The sequence below is a fragment of the Motacilla alba genome, chromosome 13 (genome assembly GCF_015832195.1).
Source record: "Motacilla alba alba isolate MOTALB_02 chromosome 13, Motacilla_alba_V1.0_pri, whole genome shotgun sequence".
Lineage (NCBI taxonomy): Eukaryota > Metazoa > Chordata > Aves > Passeriformes > Motacillidae > Motacilla > Motacilla alba.
This window is the reverse complement of record NC_052028.1, coordinates 4,159,291-4,180,371: the sequence shown is the minus strand read 5'-3', so window position 1 is coordinate 4,180,371 and position 21,081 is coordinate 4,159,291. Positions and strand designations below refer to the sequence as shown.

At 46.3% G+C, this 21,081-nt stretch overlaps 1 protein-coding gene across 3 annotated transcripts in view; it reads right to left on the bottom strand.

Annotated features, from left to right (window-relative positions):
* Positions 1-21,081, bottom strand: part of SLIT3 (slit guidance ligand 3) — a 475,720-nt gene that overhangs the window by 10,886 nt on the left and 443,753 nt on the right. For all 3 annotated transcript variants that reach the window (XM_038150223.1, XM_038150221.1, XM_038150222.1), the window contains 3 exons: positions 19,177-19,314; positions 13,472-13,712; positions 10,802-10,932 (listed from right to left, as the gene is read on the bottom strand). In XM_038150223.1, coding sequence (XP_038006151.1) covers positions 10,802-10,932; positions 13,472-13,712; positions 19,177-19,314 — 510 coding nt within the window. The remainder of the gene's footprint in view (positions 1-10,801; positions 10,933-13,471; positions 13,713-19,176; positions 19,315-21,081) is intronic.

The window sequence follows — 21,081 nt, the reverse complement described above, 5'->3', positions numbered from 1 at the left end:
GAGGCTCCCGTCAGACCCCGGCTGAATTCCCTATTCCCTGAAACAGGGCATCAGGTGCTCCTCCAGGGCTCTTCCCTCGGGAACCGCCCGCGGGATGGAGGTACCCGCCTCCAGTCCGTCGGGATTCCTGCGGTTCCTCCGGCCACCCCGCACCGAGCGTGGCGGGATACAGACCGGGACATGCGGGATATGGGCAGGGAAAGCGGGATGGGAACCGGGAGTGCGGGATACAGACCGGGACATGCGGGATACGGGCAGGGAAAGCGGGATGGGAACTGGGAGTGCGGGATACAGACAGGGACATGCGGGATACGGGCAGGGAAAGCGGGATGGGAACTGGGAGTGCGGGATACAGACCGGGACATGCGGGATACGGGCAGGGAAAGCGGGATGGGAACTGGGAGTGCGGGATACAGACAGGGACATGCGGGATACGGGCAGGGAAAGCGGGATGGGAACTGGGAGTGCGGGATACAGACCGGGAAATGCGGGATTACGGGCAGGGAAAGCGGGATGACAGCGGGGAATGCGGGCCGTGAGTGCGGGATGATAGCAGGGACTGTGGAGTACGGGCTGGGAATGCGGGTGAGAGCGGGGCAGGCGGGATACGGGCTGGGAATGCGGGGTGAGAGCGGGACAGCCGGGATACGGGCCGGGAATGCGGGGTCTGGGCCGGGAATTCAGGGTGAGAGCCGGAATGCGGGATGCTGGCCGGGAACTGGGGACGGGAGCCGGGAATGCGGGCCGGGAGCGCGGTGCAGCGGCGCGGACGGGCAGCAGAGGGCGCCGTGGCACCGTGACCGAGCGGGGACAGCCCCGGCTCCGGCTCTCCGCTCCCGGCTCCGCTCCCGGCTCCGCTCCCGGCTCCGCTCCCGGCGAAACCGAATCAGCCGGTGCGAGCACAACGAGGGACACCCGAAGGTGCGTCAGGAAGAGCCCAAGCGCCGCTGCAGCCGCACCAGCTGCCTTTCCCGAGGCGCTAACAAACATGTGCCGCTCCTGAGATCTTTCCAAGCCCTTAATACAGACAGGGAATTTTAGCTGACTTCCAGCTGTAGCACATTGTGCCACCGCCATTGGATATTGTATAGTTTCCTACATATCCTCGTTGAAAAAAAAAGGGAGGAATTATGATTAAACACTTAAGGTGTAAGCAAGGATTTCCAGGAATTTCATAATTAAACTTACAGAAAAGTAAGCAGCAAAAGGAATCGAAAGTTCCCCATAACAGAGAAGGATTCCTCAGAAGCCAGGCACTGCTGCTCGGGGTTGTGCTCGGCAGCTGGTGAGGACCCACCTGGTCAGGCATTCCTCCCACTGTGCTCAGTCTCTGAAGCATCCCTCCACTCTCTCTTCTCCATCACACTCATCTTTTCACAGCCCACTTTACATGCCTTGCACAGTCCAGCACATTGCTATCACTGAGGTTACCCTCACAGAGCTGGACATGGTCAAATTTGGCCAAAAAAAAAGAGGAAAATGCTGGGATGTGAGGAGAGCTCAGCTTCCAAAGCCCTGGGTCCAGCACCTTCTGTTCCCTTGGAGCTGCCCTCACAGGGAAGGGAGGCCACTAGAGAGGGCTCTGTGGAAGAGAGATTAAAATTCCCCGTGGGAGGGAGCTGGCCTCTTCTGCCAGAGCAGCTCCAGCAGGGTGAGCCAATAGAGCTCAGGGCACTGCACACAGTGCACATGGCCTCTGCTGGGAGCTCAGCTCCAGGATGCAAAGAACTGAAGGGAAAGGGATGTGTATTAAACATAAAACCTCAGGGAATACAGGAAAGAACTGATTTCCACTCTCATTTTTCAGCTATTTCTCTTCTCCCTCATATATTTTCTTTCCCCTGTACTCCAGCCTCAAGCACACACAGATGTTTCAAGCACTGACTCCCCTTGCTCTAACACCCATGAGAGATTTAGAGCTGAGCCACTATAAATATGCCAGTGAACAGAAATGCATTAAAGGATTAAAGCATTCAATTGGAACTTGTAAAATTTGGGCTTTGGGGTCAGATTTTTTTCACTGTCTAGTAATACACCTTTATTGCAGACAGCAGAGAACAACAGGGCAGAGGAGTCAAAACCAAAAATAGCTTTAAGTATCACAGCAAACCATGTCACTGAGGAGATATATAACCATCAATTATGCAAATGAGAACATTAATTCATTAGCTACAGTCTCCAGATTTTCCTGACCTCTGTCTTAATGGGGACATGCCTCATTTGACACACAAAACAAAGGAAACACAAGGATGGCAAGAGACTGGGGGTGAAGGCCATGGGGAACGCTGAACTTACATAATCTTTGAGAACATTTGAATTAGAAGGGAATAAACAACAATACACGCCCAAATAGAGCTTAAGGAGCTTGCAGCACCAGAAAAGAGGTACCAAAATAAAAAAACTCAAGGTGAGAGCTGCAGGGAACTGTGCTGAGATGTCAGCAGTTTGGGAGCTGTGAAACTCACACTGTGCTGGGCTGACTGCAGCTATCAGCCGTGATGGGTTTTCACCTTTCCAAGCTACACTTACCTCCTACCCTTAGTTCCAGCTATAATCAGTCCTTGGCCTAAAATAGATTTAAACTTCTCCATGGCAACAAAGGCAAAATCATAATTGGAGTGGTGTTTGTGCTACCTCCACAATAACACATCACTTCAAGCACTATCATCTTCAGGAGCTGAATAAAAACCACATGTTGAGAAAAAAGTATGAAAAATGCTAATGAAACACAGGACTAGGGAAATAAGAGGTGAAAGGAATATTAAAGCACTCAAGTTCACTTTCAGCTTGAAATATACTCTTTTGTTATGTTCAATCCTGTGTTACATGACTTGAGTGCTAGGTCTGTTAGGCTGAGAGTACTCAACATTAAGAGTTTTTTCCTTGATACCTCCATTTTATACCTTTTCTCCTACTTACGACTTTGTAGACCACCCAAATAAACCATCTTTCTCTTCCTGGTGTTTACAGCCCTTGAACACTGGCAGCTGATTACCATATCTCCCTTAATGATCGTTTGGCCAGGCCATGCATATCTAATTTCCAGCCATAATTCAATTCCTGCAGCACCCCTGCCAGCAGTGAAAGTCACTGTGTTACAGACCTTCTAAGAGAAAAGCAAGGACCTTTTTTACACCCCTGCAACATGCAATTAACACAATCCTGACCCCTTTCCCTAGATGATTCATAAACGGGTCAGACACCCGGCCAGGGCAAACATTGCTTGCTTGCAGTAGATTCTCACAGACCTGGGTGAGGTCCCACAGCTCCCTCCAGCCCCGCTGCTGGGAGCAGAAATTGCTGGAAGCAGGAGTTGCTGTCTCCTGCATTCGCACCAGCAGAGCTGGATACCTCATTCTGCTGAGAACCTGTTAAAGCAAGTGCCGTGGCAGTAAAAGCAGCTGGAATGCACTCCTCAAGTCCAAGGCCTCTCCTGAGTGACAGATCATTGCTCCCTGCCCACCCTCTCCACCAGGATGCCTTGGCTCCTCACTGCACACAGTGGTGTCACGAGCTACCATGTCCTGGTGTCCTCCCTGTGACATGCATCAGACAAAATAACAAATCCACAAAATACAGAGTGCAAAAAAAAAAAAATAATCAGAGATTCTGCACTGCTGTTGGGTCGGTGTGAAATCTGGTATCCTTGTGAAAATGACACTGCAAAAAGCAGAGGGGAAGGCAGGCCCTGGCACAGCTGCAGGGTAGTGGCAGCCTGAGTGCCACATCCTCCCCAGCAGTGCCTGGGTTCAGCTGAGTGTCACACACCAGGACAGGCTGTGACACAGCCCCTGGCTCCACCAGGGCTTGGAGTAGAGCAGGGTGGTGGGGTCACCTTCTAGAAGAACAGCTCTGCCATTCAGCTGGTTATCAAATTGCAGATTCTGATGAGAAAAACCACCAGGTGCCTTCACAGAGTTGTTACATCAGGCAATACTTTACACCATCTATCCCCTTTTCAGCTCTGGAAAATATGCAGGTATCTGCCCATTAGCAGCAGGGAGCAGGACCACTGCAGAGTACAATTAACAGGGCATCCAGCCAGGTGACAGAGAATGATGGGCTTTACCTGAAACTGGAGGCTAAACCCCTAGAAAAAAGAAGTCATGTCTATTTAGAAATTCTTTCCACCTCATCTACAGCAACATACCTATAGCTGGATCCTCTTCTTCCACAGAAATGACCAAACCCATCGTGTTTGACAGCCACGGAGCAGCTGCCATGCCCACCTTCCCCCCCAGCACTGGGGCATGCTGCTGAGCTGTGGGTGCCATTTCCATACTGTGAGGAAGCACTGAAATAACCAGGCACAGCCCCCTCCTGCACCTCCACCGTGTCCCTCAGCTCCAGGTCTGTGTGTGCTGCTTCCAGCAGAGGCTGCCTCGATTGGATCCAGAGCCAGCTCAGCACTTGGGATAGATGGGATAGGAATCTATCACACATGGCACACATCTAAACTTTGTGTTACTCATCATGTTCACAAGAAATTTACAGGCAGGAAAAAATAAACATATTAGCTTGCTACATGTTGTTGTAAGGCAAAAACCCTCACAATTCAAGACATGAGCCAGTCATTAGTGCTCAGGAAGTTTATAAAGTCATTTTGACTATGATTAGGTTTATTCCATCACTGTCTATTATGAAAACACTTCAACCTTCCTCTGATGCAGTCAGTATTAACCAGCTTTGGCAATGTACTACTGGACCAACAACCTATGGCAGGAAAATGCCTTTAAAACATATTTGCAACCTTTAAAATGCCTTTAAAACATATTTGCAACCTTTAAAGGCAGGAAAATGCCTTTAAAACACATTTGCAACCTTTTTCCAGCCTGGTCTCTGCTGAAGGGGATGTCTGAATGTAGCTTGGACCCACAGCTCCAGATTTTGGCCCCTACATAATGTGCCTTGGGACTTGGAGAATGTAACTTTTATTTTTGTCATTACCACAGGACAAGTGGCTTTAGGTGACCCATTCCTAACTGCCTGTACCTGGTACCACAGACAGGCCAGCCTCGTGAAAAGGTTTGGCTTGCTTCTAGTGAAAAGCTCACCCTGAAACACTCTATACATGTGTGAGACATGAAGTGTACCCAGCTTCTGGGTACGTGGACATTGAACTGAAGAGAATGAGCTGGGTTCTCAGAGGGAGAGGGGATGAGAAACTGTCATTCTTGCAAGAGATACTGGACAGATTTACAAAGAAAAAAATTAATTCAGCTTAACAAGATTTTTCCTGCTAAGTCCTTCAGCAGCCTGAAGGACAAAACTTTACCCTTCCTAAGCTTCAGCTCAGCAGGAAAAAGTTTCCGCATTTCATGAAAGCAAATATTTGATTCTCAACTTCATGATAAATATTAAATGATATTTTAAGGTCTTGACCTTACATTTTCACTGTCCTACTGCAAAAAAAAAAAAAAAAACAAAATCCAGGAGAAACGAGGGAAATGCGATGTTTGTAGCTTGACAAGAACTCACACTCTTGCCATTTTTCTCCCATTTAAGTACTCCAGAGCCCTTTATAAAGGTAAAAAAATAACTCAGCTGTCCTTTGCCTTGACTCATGCAAGATGTACAAGTACATTCAAATTTTACAATTTTTCCTGTGCAGGTCAGAGACTAATGCCAGTTTCTTTCATTATATTTGATACAGAATCCCTAAGGGGTACCTGAAAAAATAACAGTGCGTGATAGAATAAAATGAATTGCAAATATGCAGAATTGTAAAGAGCTCAGTGATGCCTCACAGAAATGACTGAAAAAACAGTCCATTTAGAGCCCATCCAGAGTATCAAACAGGCATCCCACCAGGAATGGGCACAGCATGGGCTGCAGACTGTGAAGGTGTTAGGAAGAACAGGAGCAGTCATGCAGGGCATTCTGCAAAGACACTTTTGCCAAAAACTGAGTTTGACAAGCTCTAATAATGATCCTAAGGATAATTAATGTTCTCACTCCTCCAGCACATTCCTCCCCAGAAGGCAGAGAATTAATGGTGAAGCCTCCTAGGCTTTTCTGCAGATAAGCGATCCCAGCTAAAGAGACAATGGCACAAAATCCCTCTGTGGAAGGTGTGGATGTTCTTTCACCACCAAGGCAACTGTTCAACTTAAGGACCAGCAGAAATTTGAGTAGAGGTCCCAAGTTCTTGGGGAGCAGCACATCCTTTCAGCAGTGGCATGGCCAGGGACAGTGCTGGACACCAAGTTCCAGCAGCTCCCATGCTCCACAGCCAAGGGCAGAGCCTGAGGGAATGGAAGGGCACAGAAGTCTGCAGATGCCACCAGCATAAAGAACCTTGTGCTGTTCCACAGCCAGGAGGGACAGGGGGGGCAGGAACCTCACCCTCCAGAGACCTGCAGCACATTTCTGAAACACCTTTTCTATTATTCGTGCCTTTCTCTACTTTTTAGTGTGCACAGGGAACCAGATTTAATTTGTCGTCTTGCAGTCATCACATCTGAAACAGATACAGTAGGAATGTAAGCTCCTTTATTTCAGGCCTTTTGCTTTAACCACAAGAACATCCATCTATGCTATGTAAGAGTCAGCCAGAGCATGAGAACTGCATGATACAATCTACAAGGAATATTTTTAATGATGTAGCATTTTTGAAAGCAGATTATGCAAGGATACTTTTAAAAGGGATTATAATGTAATTTGGGTGTAGTCTCTACAGAAAGACAAATATAATTCATTCTTATCTTTTCCTAACTGCCTCCTTTTTCACTGCTGTCAGGAATCTTGCATGAAAACATATGATTTTACACCAACAACGCCTGCATCTTGCTCTTTACCAGATATAACAGTCTGTATGCAACATGGCAATCTGGGAACTCTGGAGGGAATTACATCAGCAGTTTGTGTCAAAGTTCTGTTTTCCATTTGTATTAGGAAGGATTATTTCAGCATCCAAATCAATATGACTGTATGGCAGCATAAAATCTATCAGAGAAAAGTTTACAAGTAAGGTCTTATCTCTGGCTCAAGGAATAGATGTGGGAAAAGACTGAAAAGAGGGAGTTCTCCCTAGAGAATACAGTTAAACAGATAGCAGTGTCAATGGCTGAATGCTGGAACTATTGAATTAACTGCTCTTTGTTAATTCAAACTTTTAACAATTGGATTGTGGTAGTAAGTAAAAGCAACGTGTTCCTTACCAGTTGGCATCTTTAAATTAAAGTACAGCATCTGTGTAAAAGATTTACTGCATTTCAAGAACTCACTGTTGGAGTGGCACCAAGCACTGTCATGGCATGGAAGAGTAACTCTGAGCAGTGCAGAAACCAGGAGGGCAATAAAGCATTCAGAAAAATATTCCTGTACTTATTTGTCCATTAAATAGAATAAAAGAAACAATAACTTGGAATCCTGTTACAAATATGGATCTTTTGTAAGAGCTTTACTCTGGTGTCCAGGAAAACATTTTTCTGCAGCTCACAAGTGATATGTTCCAGTAAAAGATCAGTCAGATTTTCTTTTAAATGGTGAGTTCTGTCATTGCATTATATTATATTACTGCATTAACTTGTATTTCTCTCTAACTTGATGAGAAATGACAGGGAATTTTAGGTAGTCATTTCCACTGGACATGTGTTGACCTTTACCTGACTAGAATGAAAGAGAAGCCCAATGTCAACTTTAACCTTTCTATCCAAACCTACCACAGGTAGGTGGATAACAAACACATGTTAAGCAAACCTGAATGCACAGCCAATTATCCTGGGCTTTTCCAGACTGACTTTGTAAAGCAATTCTGGTTCAATCTGCTCACAGGAGCAACTAAAATACAGGAACAGGTTTCCTCTGGCAGCCAGGGACAACCTGCCTTCCCAGAGGAGTTAAAATGAACCTCTCTTTCCTGGCAGTCCCCTCCTGTGGCACATCCCTGCCCTGCAGTGCTCACAGCAGTCTGCAGCAGAGCCACGCTCAGAGCTCACAGCAAGCTGAGAGCAGCTCTGTGTCTGCTGCAAACCTTCCCCCAGCTCTGGCCACGGGGCTGGGGCTGCTTCATCCTTGTGGAATACTATGGAAAAATACCACCACGTGTGACTTACTCACTGCTGGCTTCCCAAACAACAGCTTTTATCTTATCCCTACAGGATATTACCTGTATTAGCCAAGTACTTTGCTAATTTTACTGTTTGTAAGTACTATTAATAAATCTTATCATGGAGATTCTGATGAGGAATTACAGATCATGTGGCTTGCCAATGACTTCCCACATACATCCCATCCTGGGAGTACCTGAAATAGCCAGCAAAACATCTCAGTTACAGCCCAGGAGCAGGCCAGTGACAGATTTCCTGCAGCTGTAGCTGGCACAGCTCCCACCAGGCAGCATTTTAAGGCCTCCTCCTCTTCTGGCAGACTCTTCTGGGGAAAAACCAAGAGCCAAAGCCCTGCTCATCTAGTCCAAAAAGTGGACTGCTTTGAAGGGGAGCAGAACATGATAGTGACTGTGAAAATTAATCTCATAGTCTTTCAACAGAGCTTTGCAAAGGCAAACAGTCCACTTTTGCTGAGATTGAAACTGAAACGAGGCGTCTAAACAAGACAGCAGGTACAAGGCAGTAGGGAAGACACTGTTTCACCAATAGTGAGGTCAGGATGTTACAGGTTCTCCTGGCAACCTGGTTTTTAATGACAAACGAAAATTGTAGAAGCTGAAGAAAGGAGTTTCCCAAATTCTTCAGCTTGTGATAAAATGCATCACACTGAACCAGCCATTCATTTCATCAAAATGCAGATTATGAGAAAATGCAAATAAAAGTCCAGATAAACTCCTGGGAATCAGGTCCAGGTATAAGTAGACTTTAATTTCCCTTGAGAAAGCCTCTAAACAATCCAGAAGGTATTAGTGACACAACTTAGAAATGATGGCCAATGCCTGGGTAATGGAAATAATTGACCATTGTCCAAGCTAAAAGGAAATGGGGGATTTTCTGTTATTTGGTGTTTTCCTGTGAAAACTCTGTGCCAAGCTGGAAGTCATGTGTCAGGCCAAACAGAGCTCATGCCTTAGCTAAAAGTCAAACAGAGAGGTCAAACCTGATCCACTTATGCCTTCTACCCTTAAATCCTATGTTTGTAAGGGGACAAGCAGGTTTTCCTGCTCCTTCTTCAGCCTTTAAGGAAAACAAGAGTTTTAATCTATTTAGAGGCCCTTTCTGACATTCTTTAGCTGCAGTTTTTCTCAATCAACTTAATCTTTTCCCATCGAGCTCCATGCTAATCCCATTTTGCTGCACTCCTTAAACTAATAAAAGATTAGAGTGACATTTCGGAAAGGGCATCGTATTAAGCAGCTTCTTTCCCATCTCAGCAGACCACGGTGCAGAAAACGTAGTGAACAGGCCATTAATCTTATGGTAATGAGGTGTCAGTGTGAATGGAGCCCTCCTCCTTGATCCCTGGAAGGGCGGGGACAGGAGGACACTGCACCCGCCACCCCGGCGGCTCTGCCAGGAGGCAGCAGATCCATGGAGTGTTGTTTGTGTGCTGGTGGCAGCAGCTGCTGTCCCCACTCTGCCGTGGTGACCATGGCCAGCAAACATCCACATGGATCTGTCACCCCCGACACATACTGAGCTTTGCTTCTGTTCTAATCAGCGTAACTGTTTATCAACTCCAGCTTTGCTCTAACAGCTGATCAGCTAGGATCAGCTGCCGCACACAGAGATGTTTTTCACACCTATCCATCCAGCTGGTGAAAACCATGGGCAAACTACTTCCTTCATCCCTACAGGGGACAAGCCAGTGCTCTTGCTGGCAACACGTCTGCATTGGTATTATCCAGTTTGCTTTAATACAGAAAGAATGTTTTCATTTTCTTAAAAATGTCACCATTTCCCTAAAGAAAAGTCCCTGGGAGGCTCAAATGTTAGCAAGTGCTGAGAAAACTTTCTGAGAGACGTGCGAGGTGGGTGATGCATGGTGACATCCATCCTGTCCCTTGCTCCAGCAGGATGCTCTTCCCCAGCATGAGCTGGGCTGGGAATTGCAGCTCTGCTGCTCACACCGTGCCAGGAGTCTGTGCTCAACCCAAAATGCTCTGTGTGGTCCCAACTGCATCTGTGCTCAGAGCAAACTGGAGCAACAGAGCTTGAAAATAACAACCAGGGGAGAGGGATGCTGAAGGAACCGTGGAGGAAAAGGGCAGCACATTCCTCCTTCCTATAGAAATGTCTCTATGCATGGATTTCACTCGTACATTTGCTTTTCTTTCTTGTGACTAGTGAATTAAACTTATGGATTTCATATCCTCAAAATCCAAGTGTCTGAAGGTCAAACTATTCTACAATTTACCTTTGTAATTTGTTCTTTTTTGTGGTTGTGTAGGTACTGTTACAGGCAAGAATTTCCTTAAAAATATTCACCCTGTAGAAGAGTTCAGCCCTCCTCCTCCTATTTGAGGCACTCTAACCCTGCAGTTGCACATTCACTGTTCTGTCTTGGTACAGTCACTTAATGCTAGATATCAACAAAGAAACTGATTAATTGGAACTATTACAAGGACAAAATTCACCAGAAACTGAAACTTTACAGTAGTTTAGAAAATGCATTTTTCTCCAATTACAGGAAGACACAGCATCACTGGTATTGCCAATAAATGTCAATTTTTACCCATGCAGCCTCCAGCTAAGTCTTTATTCTGACTTTCTCATCTAATTACATGCCTAAAAGAGATACCTTGAAGTAAAATAAAAGGTTTTTCTCCAATGCACATTGCTTAGAAAAATCCTGCCTCTCCTCCACCAGTTTTGGAAGTCAATTGTCTTGGCAGAGCTTAGCCTCTTACCTGTATACTGTGGTGGGTGGGGAGCTCAGGGTGTCGTAGATGAGCCTCACGTGTCCTTGGTACAACTCCAGAGCCAAAGGATCATTGTCTCCTTTGTACAGTAAGATGCCATTGTCCTTGTCTGTGGCTACCTGTGAAACATTCATAACCACGTAAGGTTGCTTGAGAATGACTAATAAAAGGAATAAACGTGTAAAATCAAACCAAAATCACACATGCAATTCAAATATACTTTAATACATCATATATATGAGCAGCAATGAGAGCAAGAGCCAGGAGGCACAGAAAGATCTTGGTGCCCTTGGGTGGGTTCACACACAAAGGTTAACTTCCCATTTCACTTAAGAGCCAGTTTTCACTTGTCTTCTGAACCTTGGACCAGTAACAAAATCCTAGGCCTTCTGTCTGCTGAATAAGCAAAATGATGTCCAGAGAGGCCACTCAGAGCAGCCTGTTCTAAGAAGCACCATGAGATTAAACACCAAGTTGTACAGGATGAAACAGAGTGCTGTAGGAAGAATCAGCAGGAAGACACAAAGCATTACTGAATCATCCCTGGTTGTGTTGCCAGTCTGGGAATCAGAGTGTGGAGGGATCCTGGAGGCAGAATGTATGCCCACAAAGGTACCCTGGTGCCTCGGTTGCTCCTCCACATTTCACTGATTTTAGAGCAGACAAGTGGCTCACAAGTTTATCCAGGACTTTGGCCAGCAGCCCCTATTCCATCAGCACAAGAGACACGCATGTTACAGGTTAAACATCTCTATGTGTGGATTTCACTTGGACATTTGCTTTTCTTTCTTGTGACTAGTGAATTAAACCTGTGGATTTCATATCCTCAAAAGCCAACTGTCTGGAGATCAAACTACTCTACAGTTTACCTTTGTCATTTGTGCTCTTTTGTGGTTGTGTAGGTACTGTTACAGGCAAGAATTTCCTTAAAAATATTCCCCCTGTAGAAGAGTTCAGCCCTCCTCCTCCTATTTGAGGCAGTCTAACCCTACACATTTGGCACTGTTAAGTCACAAATGACACAAAGACAGTCAGAAGATGAAATGGCAAAAGCACACCATCCTTACTGAAACTGCTTCTTTTATACACTGCTCTGATACAGCTGGACCTGACTGGTCATTTAATCAATACATTTCACCTGACTGGCTAATTAACAAGACACCCATTTGTGAAAAATCTTATGAGAATAACAAGAAAATGGATATTAGAAAAACACTGCCTGCAGGTTGTTTTTAATAATTGGCTATCATTGTTTATCTCCAGCTCCCTAAGGTCTCCCGGGCTGATTCTGGGGAAACTTATCTAGCTTTCTCTCTCTGGCCAGGCTGTCAATCCACACAAATTCACTGTTTTGTCTTGGTACAGTCATATAATGCTAGATATCAACAAAGAAAATAATTAATTGGAACAATTGCAAAGAGAAAATTCACCAGAAACTGAAACTTTGCAGTTGTGGCGGTACCAGTTGTGGGTTTCTCTGGATCTGGATTGAAGGCACTTGAGATGGTAGTCCATGTTTGGACTCAGGTGTTTATTATTTCTTATCAGTAAAACAGTCTCACTTCTGTGAGTTTGGCAGCTTCTCATTAGAAGGCACAAAATGGTCAACAATCTCTTGTTACAGGGTCTTTTAAGACTAAACTATCCAATTAAGAACTGACACCTAGATTATTTTCCCTTTTAACCCAATAACTGATCCCAAGGAGCCCGCAATGCAGACTTTTCTGCCCAATTACAAAATGCCACCCAAACCCATGAAGAAGAAGGAAGAAGAAACATGAAGAAGAAACCAAGGATGTCACCCTGTGCCCTCCATCTTGCTTCCATCCACAACATACTAAAAATCCCAAAACCTAAATTTCTCACCAAGTGATACACCTACACTACTCTCTAAAATCTATTTCACACTTTTTGTGGATTCTAGCCTATCTTGAAGTCTAGGAAACTTTCTCCATGAATGAGGGTCAGAGTCAGTGCTCCCCTGGGGGTCAGGGCACCCCAGAGCAGACAGACAAATATTCCCAGTGCCCTGGGTTTCCACAACAGTAGATTAGAAAATGCATTTTTCAACAATTACAGGAGGACACAGCTGTGACAGTGTTTGAGGGTCCCCAGGACAGGGAAGAGATAAGAATCTTGACTCCATGTTTCAGAAGGCTGATATATTATATTATATTATATTATATTATATTATATTATATTATATTATATTATATTATATTATATTATATTATATTATATTATATTATATTATATTATATTATATTATATTATATTATATTATATTATATTATATTGAAAATGCTATACTAAAACTATACTAAAAGAATAGAGAGAAAGAATAAATCAGAAAGCTAGAAAGAAATGAATAATAAAAACTTGTGACTGCTCAGAGCCTCGACACAGCTGGACCATGATTGGTCATCAAGTAAAAACAATTCACATGAGACCAATCAAAGATTCACCTGCCACATTCCACAGCAGCAGATAATTACTTTTGACATTTCTTTTCTGAGGCTTCTCAGCTTCTTAGGAGAAAAAATCCCGGCAAAAGGATTTTCATAAAATATCACAGTGACACACAGCATCACTGGTATCTCCAACAAACATCACTTTTTTACCCATGCAGCCTCCAGCTAAGCCTTTACTCTGACAAACCTGCAGGGAGATGTTGGCCTGCGGGCGGATCTTGGCGGAGGGCAGCTCCACGTAGGAGTCCTTGCCCACGAAGTTGACGGTGATGAGCTTCTCGCAGCGCTGTCCCGCGAAGCCGGCCAGGCAGCGGCACACGGGCTCGTGCTGCGCCACGATGCACTGCGCGCCATGCTGGCACTCGTAGTTGTCGCAGGGGCTCGTCTGCAGCAGCACCATGGGCGGCGGCGTCTCGCAGAACAGGCCGCTGCACAGCAAAGGGAAGGAAAACTGCCTCAGTCCCCACCACTTCATTGGTTTTATTTCAGGTGCTGCTGATGCCTTGGAGGGGTTACCTTAAGCCGAGGCTGGACTGAATTAAGAGAGTAAAAGCAGAAGGTCTTTAATAAACACTCGCTTTTATTCTCTTAATCTTGTCTAGCCTCTGTTTTAGGTAGCCACTCAGAGAGGAACAGCAGATTTGTCTTTACAAACAAGCTGTGGCTCTGCTGGTAGATAAAACTAGCAGCGGGAGATAAAAGAAACAATGGGAAGGATTCCACTGTTTGATGAATGGAAAAAGATACTGGCTTTTACAAATAAACTTCAGGTTTGCTGACAAATGAAATTAGACATTGAAAGATGAAAGAAACAATGGGGAAGAAAAAACCCTAAATTCAATAATAATTAAAAATTTAAAGGGAGTGTTATACATTAGAGGGAAATCTTCAGTACCAGGCATACCAGGAAGTCTGTACCTCTCAAGTACCTCAGCCAATGGGGAAAGAGAGAAGGGAAATACGGCCAGGAAATTAGGATAAAAAGGAGGCTGCGTCCTCCAAAAATTTGAGAGAATCCCAGGGGAATGCTCCATGGCCTCTCCCTTTATTCGAATAGAGTCAAAGGACTCTTCTGTCTCCTTTTTGGACATAAACCTCTGGTGTTTGTGGATTAGTTTTCCTAACAACTCCAAGGCATCAGCTTCTGGTGACCCAGGTGGGAAGATGGTCATGAGTTTTTCAGGTAATTATAAGTTTGGTCCATTTCCATATCAGGGGTTAATCCTCCAATTACAGCTTCAGGTAATGAAGTCATTTACTCCAAGTTATCCCCCCAATTTCACTGTTGTTTACATCTCTCGGGGCCTGAGGCAGTGAGGTGTCCTTGAGTTCCAGGCCTAGGGAGAAATTGTTTTGTCTCAATGAAATGAGAGAACAGTACCTGACAGGCCATGGAGTTTTAGACTTATACACTAAAGCAGTGCAGGATGTGAGAAATATAAAAGCTGAAATCCTAGGGCATCACTGCCATTCTGCTGTGGAGTAGTGTCTCTGAGGTCCAGCCACCATGTGCCTCCTGCCCAAAGTGAAAGGAGCCCAGCTGAGTGCTGGCAGGGATCCCCAGCTGGATGTGAACAAGGCAGTGCAGACACTGAGAGCAGCCTGAACTGCCCTTACACTGGTTCCTCAGCAATGCAAGGCACTGCAGCCTGGCTGGAACAGCTTCCACCCATACTGTGCCCTGCAGAGGTTACCAGTGAAGTCTGTGAGCCATTTAAGCCCAAACCTGAGCCCTCCCCATCCTACATCTGTGATTTGAGTTTACTCTGTAACCAAGGGAATCCCTTTCCAGAGGTACCAGCAGAACAGAGCACTGCTAACTCAGCCTGTGAGCTCCATTCTACCTAATGCCCATTGTTTTGTTTTGTCTTTGGCAGCAAGTAGGAAACAGAAGGAAAATCAGTGCATATAATTTTAATTTTTTGGAAGTTAAAAATAATCATAATAAAAAATCCATGTGACCCACAACAGCCTCCACTAACAGAAAGCAAATGTTGCAAGAAGCCAGAGTGTCTGTGCTTAGTGCTGTTCTGAAAGATTCCCCAAGCTCCTGGTATGGCTCCTGCACACCCTTGCTCGCTGTGAAACCCCCTGGTGTGTGGCTTTACCAGGGCAGCTCTCCAGATACTGGCACCTAGAACTTACATTAGTGACAGGCCTGTCAAGGCCCTTTCCTTTTTAATTTCAAACATTTTTATAAGCATATATTTAGAAATAATTATTGGGATTTATTTCCCCAGCAGTGGAATGTGGAACACAGCCTGACTTCAATTGCTTGGCCAAGTCCATTCTGCCTGGTACAATCTCATTTATTTAAATAATCACTGTGAGTTCCTTGCAGCAGTCTGTCCCAGTGGAGAACTCGGAAGCATCTGCACCACAGAGGAGCAGTGCTTCCATCAGGCTCTGCAGCTTAATGTGTGCTTCCCCACCAGAGCAGCATTTATCAGGCAGCACTACTGTGAGGCTGATTGCTGGAGGGAAGCTTTGAGAACTCGGGGTTTATTCAGCGGGGCTCACAAGTTCTCTAAAATGTTTTCATCTGCAGGGGGCAAATGAGTGCTATTTTGGGAAGAAAACACTGAAAACTTTACAGGAGGAAAGCATATTCTGCAGCTGGGAGAAGTTGGTGAGTGCTAAGGAAAGGTGCAAGGAGAACAACTACACCTGACCAGTGAATGGGAAGTGATGAAATAGGAGAGTGAGTGTGTGCATGTGGCACTATTGATTTTTGGGGCTGTCATGAGAGCCTCACTGTGCATGAGGCCCTACCTACACTGTTCAGAATTACCCAAGTGCCATTTTTTCAGCTGTGTGAGGATGGAAGTTTTAACATCTTTTTAATGTGTGGCTCCAAATGGCTTTGACACAGTGTAGTGACAACCATAAAATGATTATAGGTCTGTGCTTTTATTACAACAGCATAAGCTCTGGATAATTGGGAGGGCACTCTGCAAACGCACTGCTGGGAAATGATTCCTGATACTTAGCCAAAAAACTTTATTAATCATCATCTTAGGTCTCCTAGTTACCTTTGTCAGACCACCCCTCATGTTTTCTCCTTTTCATCAACACTTGGAGCCTTCAAACACTTGCACAGTTATCTCCTTGCCACACATCACCGTGCCCAAGGCAGCTGCGAGGACAGGGGAGTCTGTAACCCTGAACATCAGAAGGCTGAACTCTGTCAATCACCATATTTGCATTTGTAATCTCAACAGGAAAAAGCCCAAACCTCAGAACCCCCTTCAGAGCAGCAGGCCTTTAAACTACAAAAGGCTTGAGTCATGGGAAGAATAATGAGATCATATTTTGTTAGCAGAATTTTAATCCTGAAATCAAACAAGATCAGGGGCTGTTCTGCATGGAGAACACATGGGGCTCCATCTTGCTGTCTGCCTTGGCAGAGGGAGTGTAGTAGTGCTCAGTGTGAGGTTTTCCTCCCCAAAGACCCTTGTCTTCCTTGCATCTTGCACAGGAAATTTAGGGAAGTGGCATGGACTGGTGGAAAAAAAAGAAAGCAAACAGGAGAGCTCAAGTTAACCCCGGCTGTGCTGTTGACAGGCAGTGGAATTACTTTGCTTGCCCATGGCTGCCTTGGGCTGTGAAGCGCTGTCTAAGCTGGTAGTTGAGTTTTGGAGCTTGCTTCCTCTACTTGGAGGACTGTTAGTGGAATGAGAGCCCCTCATTTGATCACGAGAGAAGACTGGAGTGTTCCAGGTCCTGCTCTTGATGCCCCTGCTGTGAGACCAGACAACGTGGGGCACTGCCTAAATTGCCAGTAGAGCTCTTTGGTACATGGGAAGGGGCCAGACCAACCTCCCACCTGCCCCTGCTCCTCCACCCAGCTGTGTCAACTCAGAACATCTCTGACAAACACTGTGACTCTGCTTTCCCAGAAAAAAAACCCTCACATTCATCACTGCCTAGTGCTTACAGGCCTTAAATAATCAGGGGACCTGCAGCAAAAGTCTCCCAGCCAGTCCCATCTGATGACAGGCTCGAGTTACCCTTGACTCCAGACGTGGCTTTCCAATCCCATTTCTCAGCTCTAACAATTAGATAACACTGAGGATTTACATCCCACAGTCACGTCAGCCTTACCAGGCACCAATCTGAGGATCCCTAAGGCCATCAAATGGACTGAAGCAGGGAGTGAAACATGGAGAGAAGGGTATGAATTTGAAATTCAGAGGATATCTGATACCTTGTAAATAACAAGTCTGATTCTGTGAAACCATGGGCTGACATCATGTTATATATCAATGCCTATTCAGGGAAGGCTGTCTGCTTTGCAACAGAAATGTGTGTTGAGAGGGAAGGAAAAAAACCCAAACCAGCAAGGATGAAAGCAAGAAGAATGAAAACAGTTGCAGATACAAAGCAGAGAAGATGATTTATAAGTGTTCATGCAATTTCTGCTTTGTCAAGACTGATATTTTCAGGTACTCCTTCTTTGTCTCATGTGTGTATTTCAAACACAGGGAAGGTTTAGCTGGAAGGAAGCCAGTATCCAGCCCCAGGCAATGATTAGTGAATCCATTTGGAGGAGCACACTTATCTCTGACAGACAGAGATTTCCAGGAGTCAGATATATTGGCAGCTGTCAGAATGAGAGGCTGGAAATTTACAGCCTGAATCATACTGAGCTCGTCCAAGAGGCACAGAGACACTGCCACAAAATCTTCAGGCTCACGTTTTCCTTGCAGCCAGTTGGGAGGGTTCATAAACACAATTTTATTATCCTTTGCTCACTCTGCACATGGAGGGTTTATCTCCATATAACTTAGGTGGGTGTGTTAGGTGGTGTGCTCAGTGTGCTAGCAGGGATGGCTGGGGCAGGCACACTCACACAGCACTGCCCCAAAATCGCTGCTTTCCAGGCAAGAATCACAGAGAAACGTTAAAACCTCCTTTTGAGCGGGGACAGGACCTGAGGCACCCGTTCACAGGGGGATGTCAGATGAGCGCTGGGTTAGAGGCTATGAGGGTGTAGATCAGGGCTGTTGAAGGCTATGAGGATGTAGATCAGGGCTGTTAGAGGCTATGAGGATGTAGATCAGGGCTGTTGAAGGCTATGAGGATGTAGATCAGGGCTGTTAGAGGCTATGAGGATGTAGATCAGGGCTGTTAGAGGCTGTGAGGATGTCAGATCAGGGCTGTTAGAGGCTATGAGGATGTAGATCAGGGTGTTAGAGGCTGTGTGGGTGTAGATCAGGGCTGTTGGAGGCTGTGAGGGTGTAGATCAGGGCTCTTAGAGGCTGTGAGAGTGTAGATCAGGGCTGTTAGAGGCTATGAGGATGTCAGATCAGGGCTGTTAGAGGCTGTGAGGATGTAGATCAGGGCTCTTAGAGGCTGTGAGAGTGTAGATCAGGGCTGTTGGAGGCTGTGAGGGTGTAGATCAGGGCTGTTAGAGCCTGTGAGGATGTCAGATCAGGGCTGTTGAAGGCTATGAGGATGTAGATCAGGGCTGTTAGAGGCTATGAGGATGTAGATCAGGGCTGTTAGAGGCTATGAGAGTGTAGATCAGGGCTGTTAGAGGCTGTGAGGATGTAGATCAGGGCTGTTAGAGGCTATGAGAATGTCAGATCAGGGCTGTTAGAGGCTGGGAGGGTGTAGATCAGGGCTGTTAGTGGCTGGGAGGGTGTAGATCAGGGCTGTTAGAGGCTGTTAGGATGTAGATCAGGGCTGTTAGAGGCTTTGAGGATGTAGATCAGGGCTGTTAGAGGCTGTGAGGGTGTAGATCAGGGCTGTTAGAGGCTGTGAGGGTGTAGATCAGGGTGTTAGAGGCTGCAAGGGTGTAGATCAGGGCTGTTAGAGGCTTTGAGGATGTCAGATCAGGGCTGTTGGAGGCTGTGAGGATGGGAGGGCCCAGAGAGCAGCCCTGCTTACCTGAAGCCCTGCGGGCACACGCAGGTGTAGCCATTGACCGCGTCCACGCAGGCGGCTCCGTGCCGGCACTTGTGGCCCAGGCAGTCGTCATCATCCACCTCACAGTGTTTGCCGCTGTAGCCCGGCAAGCACTCGCATCTGAAAGGCAGCAACATCCCTGTTAATGGCTCCTTTCCGCATCCACACCGGCAGCCTAGCACCTGCTGGATTTGGGGTGGGGAGATGTTTGCAATTCTTCCTGTTTGCAATTCTTCCTGGCGGCATCAAGCACAGCTCCTGCCACCTGAAAGGCTCAGGTCCCTCCTAGCTGGCTGCATCTGAGGCTCTGCAATCTGCTGAAATTGCACTGGAGCAAAGCACCACCATCCTACAGCTTCTCCTCAGCCCAGTCTGTGAGAGGGGTGTGTTCTCCCGGCAGAGTCCCAGTTGTGCTAAAGGTGACAATCCTCTCCCTGACCTTACACACTAAGGGGCAGCATTCTGCAAGGGCAGTGCCTCTGATGCCCCACAGTGTGATTTTGCCAGTGCCTGCACACTGCCGGGTGTCTGAGCTTGGCCCTGAGCAGCTTCATGGAGCACAGGAAGGGTCCACCTTCCAAATGGAAACAATCTGTTAACAAGCTATAAACCTCAGCAAATTCAGAGAGAAAGACCAAGTTTTGAGACCACCACCTGCATTCATAAAGATAAAATGCTGCTGCAACAGTGGAAAGTTGTCTTTGCAGTGTGTGCTTTGCCATGGTGACACTGCACTTTCTGCTGTGGGGTGACACCGTGGGATGGAGCATGGTGGAATGCACCCAGACCTGCAGACATTGCCTGTTGGTTTTATTTTATACAATTCTTAAGTTTGCTGTATGAAGGCTGCATCAGCATTTCTATTTATAAGTCCTGCAGAAGTTTATAACCTGACAATAGAAAATGCATCCCAAAGTCTCTGACTTGGATCAGATCTTTTGGGATTGCTGAGCAGCCTTATTTTGAATCTATACTGTAGACTATGTTTAGTCATGAACACTCTTTAGTCCATAAAACACATTTTAGTCCTCCCAGCTGGATGTTGCACATCTGGAAAACAAAAGGCATACCACTACAAGCAAATCAGGGGAAGAGCTGCAGAGAATTTCAGCACTAAAAGAGAGGTTTGTGCCTTGCTAGAGCCTGTGGTTGGACCCAACGTGCTAGTCACCGAGAGCTGGAAGAGGAGAGACATTATAAAGCTGAGGATGTGGCATGAGGAGAGACACCACAGCTCCATCAATCTCTTCAGCTGGTCTACTCCTCCTCCTCCTCCCTGCCAGCAGCCTGGTGGGGTAAATGCAGAAGAAACCTTGTGGAAAACCTCTTCAGAGGAACTGGACACACAGGAGTGATGAGGAAACAGCATTTCCACTTCCCAGGCAGCATCCTTGTGCTGGCTGCTATCCCGAGTGACAGCACATGGCTCCTGGCTGTCCCAGGGCTGAGCTGGGTGACACTGCAGGATCAACAGTGTCACCTCTGAGTGCCAATGGCCGGGAGAGGCTGCAGGGGGACAGCAGCCACCCTGCCCAGGCACAGAGAATGTGAGCTCCAGTCTCCCGTTCAGAGCATGGCCTGACTGGCTGAAGCTGGAGGAGATGGGGCACGGCCTGTTCAGCTGGGCTGTCCATGGGCAGGGGTAGGGGCAGGCAGAACCCTCCCTCCCTGCAGGACAGCCCCCACCACCAGCCTGGCAGCCACAGGAGGGTCCATCTCCCACTCTGCACGTGTGAATTGCCATTTTCCACCTTGGTGCCTCAGGGAATACTGTGATTAACATAATGGAGATGGCAAATCAGAGCAAAGAGCAAAAAACAAGAAGTGTTCCTGCCCCAAACCCTAAGAAATGGGCAGCGTTTTCTGGCAGCATTGCAGACACACCTG